This window comes from Tympanuchus pallidicinctus, unplaced genomic scaffold (assembly GCF_026119805.1).
Source record: "Tympanuchus pallidicinctus isolate F22 unplaced genomic scaffold, pur_lepc_1.0 scaffold40, whole genome shotgun sequence".
Lineage (NCBI taxonomy): Eukaryota > Metazoa > Chordata > Aves > Galliformes > Phasianidae > Tympanuchus > Tympanuchus pallidicinctus.
The window spans coordinates 1,966,635-1,980,445 of record NW_026294759.1 but is presented as its reverse complement, the minus strand read 5'-3'; the positions used below and the strand labels follow the sequence as shown (position 1 = coordinate 1,980,445).

Genomic DNA, 13,811 nt, shown 5'->3' with positions numbered 1-13,811 from the left:
CGGAGGCGGGGCCCTATTCCGGGCGGGGACCAATGGGGCGGCGCCACCGCGGCCGAGCGGGAGATTTGAATCGCGGCAGCGCCGCCGGCTGGGCACCGCGCGGCTCCACGCCCGCCGCTATGGGCGCCTCGGGCAGTGCTCCTACCACTCCCGTGCCCGGTCCCCTCCGCAACCGCCACCTGGCTCACGTTAGCGATCCGCGCTCCCCGAGTGCCGGCATCCTGCGCACCCCCATTGAGGTACAGCGTTTCCCCCTTTCCTCCCTCCTTACGGCTCTCCGCGGCCCCTCAGCGCCCGCTGTCCTCCCGCAGGTGGTGAGCTCCCCCGCCGGCAGCCCCCAGCCCGGGCCTGCCCAGGCAGGCGCTCAGGACGCCGACCCACGCTCGCCGACGCCCGGCATATCCCGCACGCCCATGAAGGACACGCAGAGCGGTGAGTGCCGGGCCGCCTCCCCGGGGCCTATTCCCAGTGTGGGCTGAGCGCTGTCTCTTCCCCCGCAGACAGCGTGGAGTGCCTGGTCAGGCAGCTCGGAGAGGCCTTCGCCGTCGACACCGCGCCCCCGGAGCCTCCGCCACCCGCAGCAGCGCGCGCGTGTGAAGAGCCAGCCCTGCGGGGCACCGCGGAGCTGCAGCCCGACAGGGGCTCCGAGCCCGGCTGCGAGGTGACCCTGCGGCCACACCGCTGTGCCGGGCCCGGCCTGGCCTCTGGTGAGCCCCTTGGGGGTGGCTGAGGGGCTGCTTGTGGGGGGGTGTGTGCTGGAGCAAGCGGTCTCCAACGGTTCTTCCAGCTGGCAGGCTGGGGACTACTTCTCTAAAGGATTGAAGAGTTACACCCCAGAGGAGGGTGCACAGAGGACAGAGCTGGGCTCTTATCAGTGTTGCCCACTGTCAGGACTAGAAGCAATGGGCACAAACCAGAGAGTTCATGAGAGAGAACATGGTTCTCTCTGAACACCAGGCAGCGCTTCTGTGCTGCGCTGGTGATGGTGCCCTGGCATGGGTTGCCCACAGGCTCTGGGCTCTCCCTGGAGGTCTCTAATACCCACCCAACTGTGGTCCTTGGCACTCAGCCCTCGGTGTCCCTGCTGGAGCAGAGCATGGTCAGATAGATCCAGAGGTCCCTGCCAGCCTCCACCTTTGTCTCGTTCTGATCCTCTTACCTTCTGGATAACATGTATGAGATCATATGTCAGGAAGCACGTAAAATCCAGGACCATTTAGCCTTGTTGTGATGCACTGACTTGTTTCCTTTGCTTCTCAGTGAACAAGCATGCAAGACGCAAGGCCAGCAACAAGATCTTGGCAACCTCTGGTGGGATTGTCCGTTCTCCCTTCAGTATCCTACAAGACGATAATTCCCCCAGTGCTCCTGTCCAACGTCAGGTAAATCTCACTGCTTCATACTGTGGGAGGGGAAGGGGCTGAAATAACAAATCTCTCCATTTTTTTGTATAGCCACAGGCTGGAACTATGGTCTCCCAAACCTGTAGAGCCTGGTGATATCCTGAGAATGCTTATATGGGATGATCTTATGCCTAGATCCCTCTCAAATCTTATTCCATATCTGCATTCCCAACTCTACCACAATACTACTCCCTTCCAGTGCATCCTCTCTTTATTTTCTATGAAAATCCTGTGCTGTTACATTAGAGTGCCAGATATTCCATCAAATATGGAATGAAAATGGCTTACGTATTTTACTGAGAGTTGAATAACTCAGTTTGTATTTTACAATCATTTTTTTTCCTTCTGTAGGTTAAGAAGCACATACTGGGGGAGAACCCTGGGGAGAAGGATGTGGCAGTGGATCTGAGCAGGAACCTCAAAGCTGGGAACTGTGCTTGGAATGATTTAAACAAAGAAAACCAACAGTGTCCTTTTCTGGAGAACTAGAGATTTCTTTTCCAAACATCTTCCTGTAATTCTCTTTTCAGAGAGTCCTCTAGGACTGGGAAATCCTGAAATCAACTAAGACTCCAGACTCATGATTTATCTTCACCTTTTTCTGTTGGGAAGATAATACTCTTAACCTTATGTATATTCATATACGTACAGACTTTGGTTCTCCGTAGGCTGTACTGACTGTATAGTTCTTATAGTAAATAAATTAATCTTAAAACTTAGCTGGTGTTTGATACTCTGTATCTGAGGTGACAGTAGGAGCATTCTGCTTGTCCAGTATGTGTGTATTCTTTTATTCTAAGTTTAAGGGACTAATATGTCAGCTTTCCATTAGCTCTGATGCTCAGCTGTCTCCTGAGCTGAGAGATTTAAATTGTTACAGATCTCCAAGGCTTGCAGGGCTATAATTTCAGTGCCCCATTCTAACTCAGAGCAGTGAACTTCAGGACAAATGGGGCTATTCTCAACAAAACAACAGAGGAACACGTTCCTTGTGGACTTAAAAGAATACATTCTTTAGAGAGAGAATCAAGAGAGTGTTCACGGGAGAAGAGAGGCTCTGGAAATAACAGTCTGTGGTGCTTATGTCAGCTTTCTTTATTTGCCTGGACTATAGAGACCTAGAACAGACATGAAAGCGGTGGCTGATGGCTACTGGTTAGACAGGGTCACTGCACAATATAGGAATGAGGCAAAAAGAGAAGAAACAGCAAGAAGCAAACAAGAATAAACAAAACATTCTCTGGTAGTCTGGAAGGTCTGAGGGCTATTTTTTTCCCCCCATTTATCCATAGATAAGTCTTAAGTTTTTCCCAATAGAAAGTGAGCCCAAGTTACACTACCTGCTTGGTAAAGGTTGCATATTAGAAATCTCAAGCCTAGTACATCTCTGAGGCTGCCTGCAGAAGTATGACAGCCCCACAGAAGCTAGGTATAGTTAAATCAAAGGTCTAGGACAGAGGTGTTGAATGAGGGGTCCTCCAAGGGCTGGATACCAAATGTGGGTGGTGGTGTTTGGAGGAAGATGCAGTGTTTGAGCTGTACTGGAAAGTCCAGAGATATAACTGATGTGTTTTGTAGGTCTTCAAGCCTGCAAGAATTTAGGCTTACTTAGAGAGAACAGCCAGTGTGTGTGCTCCCCCTACTTCCCCTTTCACTCTAGGAGACCCCTGTAAGCAACCTGTGTGTAGAGAGAAGTGAGAGTGACAAGTGGGTGTTTCTGTTGTGCTTGGCTGATGATGCGGTTGCCGTGGGCCATGCTTCCGCTGTTCTTTCTCTCTCCTCTGCTGTCCTTAGTTCCAAATCTTGAGGAAGCTGTCCCAGGAGCCAGTGGCAACAGCCATGCCATCTGCTGTAACGCCCAAGCAGCTCACCCTGTTGTCGTGGCCAGAAAGGATTCCTGATGGGAGAAGATGATGAGAAATCAGTAGAAGAAATAGGGCTGGGAGAAGGCAAAAGGCTTAACTGAGCTGAGTGCTTTCCCCACAGTCTGTGTTGCCCAGTCTCTTATGCATCATTCTGTTCCCGCAAAACGTGATTAGCAATCTGTACCTGGCTAATAAGAGCAAGTGTGCAGAAGAACATTTGTGCATGGTGTACAACTAGAGTATCTGGCCAAGGACCAATGTTCTTAAGAAGGTCCAGCTAGAAGCATCCTCAATGCAAGAGATCGTTGCCAACTGTTTTCACCATGGAGCCATTGTAAGGCTAAGAAAGGAAGGTGTCCTTGACAAAACTAAAAGAGCAATGCTCTTGGAGATCAAACGTGGGCTCTGATAAGTTTTGGGGGACTAGGAGCCATGTCTGGAAGAAAGATAGTAACTAGGCGTATCCTTTGCATCAGAACATTCAAAGGTGCTGGATAGAAGCCCAGATCCATGCTCAGCTTGGTGCCTGGCCACTGTGCAGCGCTGTAAGAATGTATGAAATAATACTGATGTTTGAGAGCAGTTTAGCTAAGAGGAATATTGACACTTTTCCCTTCTGAAAAACTTGTTTAAAGCCTTGACCTGATTAACATTAAAGCCAACATTTTGTAAGATAGTTTATTTATTATTTAAGCATAAGAAAGCACTGCTGAGTTTTGGTTGGTATAGGATGTGTCCCTTTCAGAAAAATTAGGGGTACGTTGCTTTTCCTTTCTTTGGTAGGGATAGAAGACCTCTGCAGAGAATGAAAGGGGTACTTCCAGGAGCCACTCACCCACACGTTCTGCTTTCAGGGAGTCCCAGATGTTGCAATTGAAGTCATCATATCCAGCAAGCAAGAGGCGCCCGCTGCGGGAGAAGGCGACTGATGTGATTCCGCAGATGATGCTTTCGTGAGAGTACACTATGAGCTCCTGGTCTGCCCGGAGGTCAAAGAGGCGGCAGGTGGCATCATCTGAGCCAGTGCAGATGGCTTCGCCATTAGGGAAGAACTGTGAAGGGCACATCGGATTTCAATGAGGCTGTTCTTATGGATTTTCACCTCTCTGCTAACCATCAGGAAGCCACCTTCTCATAAGTGCTTCTTGGGTGTGTCCTGCCCCAGCCCCCAGAGCAAAAATCAAGCTACACAGGTGTGGCAGAAGAATAGCCACGTGTCAGGTGAGAGAAGCTGTACATTGCAGGAAGCCAGCAGACCCATTTAATTAGCAGAAAGAGATGACACTGTATACTGTTCTGTCACCTCTAAGGCTCTGGTTTGAATCCTTGCCTCTACGGTGGATACTTTCCCAGATCTCTCTGCTGTCTTACATAGGTTTCCTCTTCAGATGATCTTGTGATCCCAAGTTAGCACCCCTACAAGCTGAAGACAAGACTTTCAGCTAAATCAGATATTCCAGCTACCTCACTTGTGTCTTCTGTCAAGGCTCCTAGATCATGCCGAAGCTGAGGTTCCCAACAGCTGGTACAAGCAAAGCAGCATAAACACGTGTTATCGTGCTGAGCTCCACAGATGACAGTGTACTAGCTGGGTCCAAGCCAGGCTTGAAGAATGGCAGGTGCTTTGGTGCCCCAGTGCCTGGGAAGAACCAGCCCCCAACCTGAACTCAAGCCCTCTTTGCTTCAGGCTGAATCCCAAGACCCTTGTTCCTCATGTGACTGACAGCCTCTCTCAACTTTGACCTGAGATTCTATTTCATTGCTGGCCCATCCTCTTTTTTCTTTTTTCCCCTCTACCACACAGAAGGCATACGTACGCAGATGGCATTGATGTCAGACTCATGCCCTGAGAATGTCTGGCGGCAGGTACCCTCCCGCACGTCCCACAGTTTGGCAGTGGCATCACAGGCTCCAGAGATGAACAGTTTGAAGTCTGGGGAAACTGCCAAGCTCATACAGTCTCCAGTGTGACCCAGGAAAACGGTCTTCTGCTGCCCTGTCTCAATGTCCCAGAGTGCACTGTGGAAGAGAGAACTTGTCAGAGCCAGACAAGGCCATACAGTGCTGTTAGCTGGCTTAAAGAGTTGTTCTGCTTGCAAGGAAAAGGAGGGAAGTCATGGGCCTGGCTACCACATGAGATGAGCGGGAGTATAGACCCGTTTCACCGATAGACCTGTATCTTGACCCAACCTGCACAGGGAAAAACAGCAGCTGCAGAGCAGAGTCTGGCTTCTTGAGTTGCTCTTTGTGGCCTTCAGGTAAAACATCCTTACATAAAGTGGAAAGAAAGATGCTGCAGAAAGAGTACCACTTGTTCAGCCATAATAGCCAGAGGGGCTGCATAGAGTCTGCGCCTGAGATCACATACCACCATGAGGCAGAGCTCTCCCAAAATACAGTATATGATGGAACCAGTGTGAGTTTTCAGTGCCTGTGGCTGCTTGTGTCAATAAGATACAGAGGATAACACTTACCACGTGGTATCTCCAGAGCTAGTCACAATACTGTTGTCATCAAGAAACCGGCAGCAGGAGAGGTAACCTGGGGAGCAGGAACCAACGAATATGAGACAGAGCAGGGCTAGAAGAGTGAGATTTGGAAGCAGAGGCACCCAGGCGCTGACAGGCAGAACACCCACCTGTGTGAGCTGAGAGTTCCCTGCTCACTTTGACATTGCCTTCACGTGTCTTGAGGTTGTAGATGGAGCACATGTTGTCAAGGCCCCCGCAGGCCACAAAATTACCTGAGGGTGCATAGGCACAGGTCATGACCCAGGAGGAACGCAAAGGGATGGCGTGAACCTGGGAGGACAAGAAACCATGTCTGGTCTCTGGCAGCAGAGGAGATGGGAGAGCAGGTTGAGGGCATCTGAAGGGCTCCAATCCTGCATCCCATCCCAGTTTTCTGCAACCACATAACTGTTACCTTGTTAGTTGTGTATGTGTCCCACACAATCAGTTTCCCGTCTTGTGAGGCACTGACCAGTAGTCTGCAAGAAAGGAATAAGATTGTGTTAGTAGGTCTTTCTTTGCCAGAGCCTTCTTGCTCTCTATATCTACATGTTGCCAGGCACCCAGCAGATCAGCAGCATCTTTCTCACTTGGAGTCTGTTGACCAGTGCATGGCGTAGATCTTGGCCAAGTGCCCACGCAGAGTCCTTCGGGTCCGCATCTGAATGCGGCCGACAACCTCCATTCCAGACACAATCTGAGGAAAGAGCAGGGGGAGGGAAATAATTAATCTGGGACCAACAGGAGCTGTACTGCCTCCCTATCCCTGCTTCCTAATTGCTTCCAACCTGGAGAGTCCCCTTGGAAGTGATGCTAGCTGACCTCATGCATGTTAACCTGCCCAATCAGTCCTGGCCCTTACCTGAGCAAGTGTTGTGTCTGCACAAGCTTTCCGGGCATCCTGGAGGAGAGACAAGAGTGGATGAGACAGAAAAAAAGGTGTGTGACGGAGGCAACAGCAAGTACAATTCAGAGGCCTTCCCTACAGTCTCATTTAAAATGGATAGGAGTTTTGCTTAGTTTGTATTGTACCCAGCACAGGGAGTTCCTGCTTTGTGATAAGGGCTGCTCAGCACCAGTCAAACAAGCAGTAGAGAGGTGAGTCTAAGGCTGCCCAGTTCCCCATGCAACATCTTTTCCATGAATCCTCCAGCCTGACAGAACATCAGCTGCCCCCACAGACAGAGGTCTGGAGATGAATTAGTCTTTGCTCATCTGCAGTCATGATGTCAATGTCCATTCCATTCTCCCCCTTGTTGTCTACTTTTCCTTCCAATCCCTCCCTCCATACTAGGAAGATCTCCATTAGTACATAGAGGGCTGTGCGGTGCTGCAGAAGGCTCCAAGGATGTACTTGGAGAAAGCTCAGCTCCAAGTTGGAGACTTAGACACAAGGGATAGACACTCTGCCAGCAGTTTCATGACTATTGCCAGCGTTACCGCAATCTGCTTCTTCAGCTGCTCAGCCTCCTGCTTCATCTGTTCCATTTCTCCCATCTTTCTGAGCTAGAGGTGGCTTTTCCACGTGGGCAACCTTCAATCTGGGAAGACAAATTAAGGGAGAGAGATGTGAGGTAGAAAGGCCTACAATAAGACTGCTCAGTTATGGAAATGCAGGTGTCTCTGATAAAGGCTGATTTTTGGTTGAACGACTGAAATGTCTCACTGTACCCAGTCAATGCCTTTAGCATTTGGGAAGGTCATGCTAGACCTCATCAAACATCCTTTTGGTCTTGTGTCCTGCTTACATGAACACTGAGAAGCTGAAGAACTTCTTGCTGAAGTTCTGCTGCACTTGCATCAACAGGCATTGCTCACCAGTCCTCCATCAAGGAAACTGAGGGATTGCTCTAACGAAGTTCTCTTCTAGTTTAAATAAAATAAAACTAATTAATAATAATAATAATAATAATAATGTGGACACCTCGGGAGGAATCTGAGATTAGCATAAGCAGACAGTGGTATTTCTCCTATTTTCCTAGCCCGGTTTTTCACTAGCTTCCAAAGCTAGTGGCAGCATTTACGATATGCAAGGCTTTCACAGGTTTTCTACACAGTTGTCCTGTCACTTTTTGTACCATAGTCAAAGTTTAGTATCTTCAGTGCACAGTGGTGAGGAATTCCACAACTCAGTAGCATGCTTTATGAAGAAGTTCCTGGTTCTGATACACCCAAAAGGCACTAGTTCCACTTGGAGGTTCTTTTGAGTCGAAAGAATCTGCAAATAAATGGTCTCTATTCACCTCAGCATCACTCAGAATTGTATGTGAGTGATGCTGAGGTGAATAGATAAATATCTATTCTATCATATATCTATCATATCTATTCTATCATTCTATTGTCATATTCATATCTATGAATATTTGTCATATTCATCTTTATCCATCCCTTTTGCAGAACGCAGAGCACGATTAGTCATTCTTTACATGTAAACTGTTGCATCCCATCACCTCTGTTGTTCTCTAAGCACTTTTCAGTTGTTTACAGAGCATAGATGGTACGCTTGCATAGAGAGGGCAATGAACCAGAACTGCAATTCATGTTCAAGTTACAGCTACACTATAAGATTGAACAACATCTCAGTTTTGTTCTCTCTTTTCCATTTGGCATACTTAAAACTCCACCAGTGATTCTGACATCTTCACTCTTGAAGACAAATATGGTCTTTATTATTTCAGTCTTTTTCCTTGGTAGGAATATGTGTCCAAAAATGTTTTAGGTGTTCATCCTTAAAGCTGGCACTTTGTCCAAGGCCTGTAAGACTCCAAGGACCTGCAGAACTACTGCTACCCTCTGTGAGCCATAGCATTCCATCCTGCTTTGGCCTGTTGCCCAAAGGCCTTGCTTTCTCCATGCCAGGCTGCTCTCTGGCTGTGGGCACTCCCCAGGCATTGACAGCTCCTGAATCCCAATTTTGCTTACCATCTTTATATAGTTGCTCCTCATGAACTCTTTGATTTTCTCTTCAGAATCTCTTCCCCTAAGCAGCTCTGTCTTTTGCTGCTTCAAGCAGGATTAAATTCTGCTTGGTCAGAGTTTGCTGAGCGAGATGCAGGTTTCCCTCAGCTCCCAGGAGGCAGGTATTTATCCTAAGGAGAGGATTTTTCAGACTACTCTTTGCAGAGGAAGTCTTGTACCAGCTGCCTGCAAGCCTGAACAGTGTTACAGCATGGCTGCCCCTTGCCTGCTGCCTGTACCACGCATGGTTAGGGCGCAGGGTGCAGGCCCAGGGACACCATGTCAGAGCCTGAGGAATGCATCCTAGTGGTGGCTTAGGGCTGTCAGACTCAGCTGTATAGAATGATGGGGGGGAGATCAGCACCTGAGCTAGCCCCTTGCCACTGCTTTTTCTTTCTCTTGACAGAGCAGTGGTGACGAGATTGCTCCCAGAGGTGGAACAACGGGAGCCAAAGGTGGAACAAAGAATAATGTCCTGAAAACCCACCTGAAGGCACTTCTCTTTGGAAAAGAATTGAACAACTCACTCCATCCCTCAGCTCACTGGCTGACTGGGCAGATGCTGAGGAGGCCTTGCAACTTCCAGCAGCAGGCTCCTCACCTTGTGATGTTTGTCCCTCAGCTTTGCTGTACGGACAAGCTCTGGATGCTGTGTGCAGCTTTGGTCACTGTCTCCTAGCACACTAAGTGGTAAACCTGAACCTTCAGCATCCCCAAGCAGACCAGCTCCTTCATTCTGGTCCAGAATTTGCCTTCTCATAGTTTTCCCCAGGACCAATCCTACCTCCCCTCCATCATGTCTCCACAGCCCTTAGCACCAGATGCCTGTTTCTGCTTCCCAGTTCACTCTCTCCTTCTGTCCTCCTCTGTTTGGTCCCCAAAGCATGAAGGCTTGTCTTCTGTGGTAATCTCTTCCACAGAATCACAGAACCATAGAAAATCCCAAGTTTGAAGGGGGATCCACAAGGATCACTGAGCCCAAATTCTGGCTCCACACAGCACCACCCAAACCTCAAACCCTATGTCTGAGAGTGGTGTTCAAACACTCCTTGAACTCTGACAGCTTGGGGCCATGCCCATTGCCCTGGGCAGTTTGTTCCAGGGCCCCACTGCCCTCTGCTCCCAGTGCAGCTCCATGCCATCCCCTTGGACCACGATGTTGTCACCAGAGAGAACTCATCCTCAAGCTTTTCCTGGCTGGAACAGCACTGTCTCTCTGTTTTGCAGCCCACCTTTTCACAGACCTTTGCCTGTCTGAAATCACCATCCATTTGCCTTCCCTTAGCCATCCTTGTGGACTTCTGTTTTTGTCTGCTTAGACATGCACAGTAAAGAGAGACATTTTTTCTCTGTTCCCTCCATTCCTGCAAGCCTTGCCCAAATGAAACTGGCTGCATGCACGTCCCCCAGCATTCCTTGAGTCCACAGATTCTTCTGTATCTCTTCTGTTTGTTGTTTTTCGTTTTTGTTTTTAACTTGGTCTCTTCCTTTCCTGGATGTATATTTTTCTCAAATACGGCACTAGAGAGCCATTTCCTAGGAGTCTTCTTTACCCTCTACCAACATGCATGACAAGATGCAGGGCTTTCAGAGTTGACAGGAAGATCAAAGGGCAGGGACATGATCTCAAGGATGGATAAAAAGGGCTAAGTATAGAGAAGGTGCAGGTCAGGTTCAGATCTCCACCTGAATCTTTAAATCCCTCTGAGGGAACAATCTAAATGATGTTGGGAATTGTTCTCAGCCTCAGGACAAGGAGCCACAGATGAGCAGTAATAATAGCCCTAGTTTCACCTTTCACCTCCACCCATCACATTCCACTGAAATTTGTTCTGAGCAAGTGATGAAGTCCCCACTGCAGCACTGCTGTATGCTCAGAGGACCATGGCAGATGTGCGGAAGAACAGCTTGTCATGTAAATTTAGGGCAGGAAATGGGGGAACTGAATCTGTGAAGATGAAGAGAACATGGAATGGAGCTTGGAGCCTGGCCAAGGCACAGTACTGCCCTGAGCAGGACCTTAGGGATGCACATTTCTTACAGATCTGCAGATAAGCTCACGGAGGCTGACAAGATTGGTGTTAAATGGAAAGGTTTCCAAATGATGCAATCCCAGTGCTTTCTGGAAGTAATGGCTCTTTCAGATCAATGCTAAGCAGTAGAGGAAACCAAATTGTTATGCTCCTCTGAGAAATCATTTTTACCACTGTCACCCTTGTGCTACAACAGAGCAGGAGAGGACCCATGACATCAGCACTGCTCCATAGCGCCGTGCCTCTAGTGAGCCCCACACACCTGGAGAGCACTGCAATGCAAACAGCCTGTGCTCAGTCAGACCACCTCAGCCCCTCTTCGGCTCTCTGCGTTGGTCACGCTCATCCAGTTGACAGTTCTTAGACTTGGAAAGCAGCTTTCCTCTCTCTGCTCTCTTTCACTGTGCTTTCCCCTTCTGCCTTTTCTGGTGAGCTGGCTGGAGCCCCCTGCTGCATTACTTTTGTTGGGGGACTGCCAGACTCATTCTGAGCCCCTGGGCACCTTCCCTGCCTTTTGCTGCCAAACCGTGACTTGTCAGGGCAGTAGCCATGTACTTTGCACCATGTCAGGGCAGCATTCCATCCTACACTCCCAGGCACAGTCCTGCTGAGCCACCTGCACCATGTGCTTGTGGGAATGGGGTGAGCAATATGTGGGAGAAAAGGGAATTGGACCCTCAAATTTTCTCAGGGTGAACTGCCCTGCACTGGGCAGGGAGTGGTCTCTCTGTGGGATGCTGAATGAGAGCTGCAAATTGCAAGGGGAAAGATGCTGGAAGGAAGGTTGAATATTAATAGGTAGCATCCCTGGGTCTCCGCATAATCCCCTGGCTGGCCTTGCATGCTCGCCCTGGTGACCCTGGGCTCCTTGCAGAGCCGGATACAGAGATGATCCCCCTCTCCTTTGATGGAGATCAAAAGCCAGGTTAAAATTACCCTGCTCTGTTCCTCTTTCTGTGGGCTGCTCTCCATCAAAAAAAAAAAAAACTGATTGCAAAGAAGTGTGCAGGAACACACCGGTAGCATAGAGTTGCACAGGGTGGTGGGCACCAGCTCCCTCAGGGGAGGCACTGCCCACCTGCACCAGTCTGGAAGCCAGTGGGATTTAGCTCTCATGGTGAGAACAAGTGACCTCATCCTGTCCAGAACCCCTCATCACTGTAAAGGCACCTGAGCACCATCGCCAACTTCTCCACCATCTCTTCCCTCCCTCTTCCTCAGATACCTGCACACAGGATCAGCACCTGTGCAAAAATCCCAGTGCACGCCACAGCATCAGACCAAGAAACCCAGCGTCCCAAGCGTCAGCTTCACCACAGTGACATGGGGAGCAACAAAGCAGCATCCTTACCAGGATCTGTAGCGTAGGCTGGGTCGCTTTCCCTAGCTGGGAGTCTCACAGCCTGCCTCCCAGCTGAGGATGGCTTCCCTCCAGCCAGAAGGTCCTCGTCCCCTCGTGGTGCCCAATCGGTCCTGTTGTCCACCCTCGCTCCTTCTCAGCTCCTCAACCTCTCCCAGGACTGATCTCCCCATGGGGAGCTGGAAGGCTGTGGACGGGAGGGGCCGGGGGAGGGCTGATTCCAGGAGCAGCGTCAGGCAAATTAAATCAGACACCAGAGACTTGGGGAAATCGGATTGGGACGTAATGCAAAGCAGGTGGATGGGGAGGGGTGAAAAGAGAGAGTAGCACACTCCTCCTGAAGGGAAAGCAAACATTGCGGGCACATTTGAATCCATGTTTATGTGAGCCACGGACTAATAAAGTGAAGATTAGCCAGAACAGGCTAGGATTATAAACCACTGGGGCAGGGCTCATGTACCTCACGTCCACAGAAATTTCCCATTTTTGCAGATACAGAGTGCCACTTGTGCCCTGTGCACGCCAGGAAGAGGAAATTGTGTCACTCACAGCAGTCCTGCCAAGGCAAGACCCACAGTGGTGTAGGGCAGGGGTCCCAGCCTCTCTGGGCAGCAAACTCCAGCTCTGCGTGGGGAAAACAGAACTGGGCGCAGAGGCCAGGAGCAGCAAAAGATTTGGTGGTGTGCCTTTTGGCAGCCACTTTAGTGGGATGCTGCGAGGGGATTATCTTGGCCTCAATCTTTTTTAATCTCTCCCGCAGCTTTGGCCCAAGCCTGAGATAAATACCTTTTAACGGATCTCATCTGACGTCAGGAAGCCATCAGTCTAATCACCCAAGCCACCTTTGGGTAGAGCAAGCCAGAGCTGTGGACACTGGCCCCACATCCCACCAAAAAGGGTCTCATCAAGCAGGAGACATCCAGCGATCCCAAGTAAATCACTGGGAAGAACCTGTGGATGCAAGGAGCTTGTGGATCTCCTTTTAAGGGTAGCGAATTTGAAATGCACACATCAAATTTTCTTTTTCCCATGATCCTGGGAAGATCAGGAGACAAAAAGGGTTGTTGATGCATGATTCCCAGGTTTGCATATTAAGGAAGTGGCAGGATTCAGAACGGGGAAGGTCTTCCTTACTTCAGTCCAGCTTCTTCAGCACTGTAGGACTGAAGCTAACACAACATGTTCCACTAGGCAAGAGGCCTTGAGCCAAACAGCAGGGAGGGGAACGCTCATGCACCTCCTACCAAACTGGCCCCAACTGTTCAGACTTATTTCCTTCCATACCACATTTGTGGTCTCTATGCAGCTCACATCAAGGCCTGTTTCATAGGCCTTGAAGTTACACGCTTCCCAAGAAAATGCTCACTGCTCTTTTTCACGCTCCATATCCACCTCATTCAGTTCCTGCTTGGCTACAATATAATCCCATCTCTGGACACTAATCCCCTGGGCAATGACAGCAGATTGTCTCTATATCAGCATGGAAAATAATAAACTAAATATTTGCCTTCACAGACAATTTGGTGCATGAATTAAAACAAAACAAAACACCCCACTTCAGGGAAATGTGAGTGTACAGTGCTTTTTCTTTAAAAGAGCTCCCAAGTTTTCCAGGGGTAAGCCATAGCAGAGCTTTCTTACCCTATTACAAGTAGATGGCATCTGGACAAATACTTTGTTTT

The 13,811-nt window shown here is 49.3% G+C and overlaps 2 protein-coding genes across 2 annotated transcripts; one reads left to right on the top strand and one right to left on the bottom strand.

Annotated features, from left to right (window-relative positions):
- The first annotated feature begins 63 nt into the window (after positions 1-63).
- CDCA3 (cell division cycle associated 3) lies at positions 64-2,122 on the top strand. The gene is made up of 5 exons (XM_052701746.1): positions 64-239; positions 312-432; positions 501-707; positions 1,261-1,382; positions 1,755-2,122. The coding sequence occupies exons 1-5, from the start codon at positions 120-122 to the stop codon at positions 1,890-1,892; spliced, it is 708 nt and encodes a 235-aa protein (XP_052557706.1). The 5' UTR covers positions 64-119; the 3' UTR covers positions 1,893-2,122.
- A 968-nt stretch (positions 2,123-3,090) lies between these two features.
- On the bottom strand, positions 3,091-13,793 carry GNB3 (G protein subunit beta 3). The gene is made up of 10 exons (XM_052701733.1): positions 12,121-13,793; positions 7,219-7,319; positions 6,641-6,679; positions 6,369-6,475; positions 6,194-6,257; positions 5,907-6,069; positions 5,743-5,809; positions 5,086-5,287; positions 4,104-4,320; positions 3,091-3,300 (listed from the first exon to the last, which is right to left on the bottom strand). Exons 2-10 carry the CDS (start codon positions 7,273-7,275, stop codon positions 3,194-3,196), a joined length of 1,023 nt encoding a protein of 340 aa, XP_052557693.1. The 5' UTR covers positions 7,276-7,319; positions 12,121-13,793; the 3' UTR covers positions 3,091-3,193.
- Between the last annotated feature and the right edge of the window lie 18 nt (positions 13,794-13,811).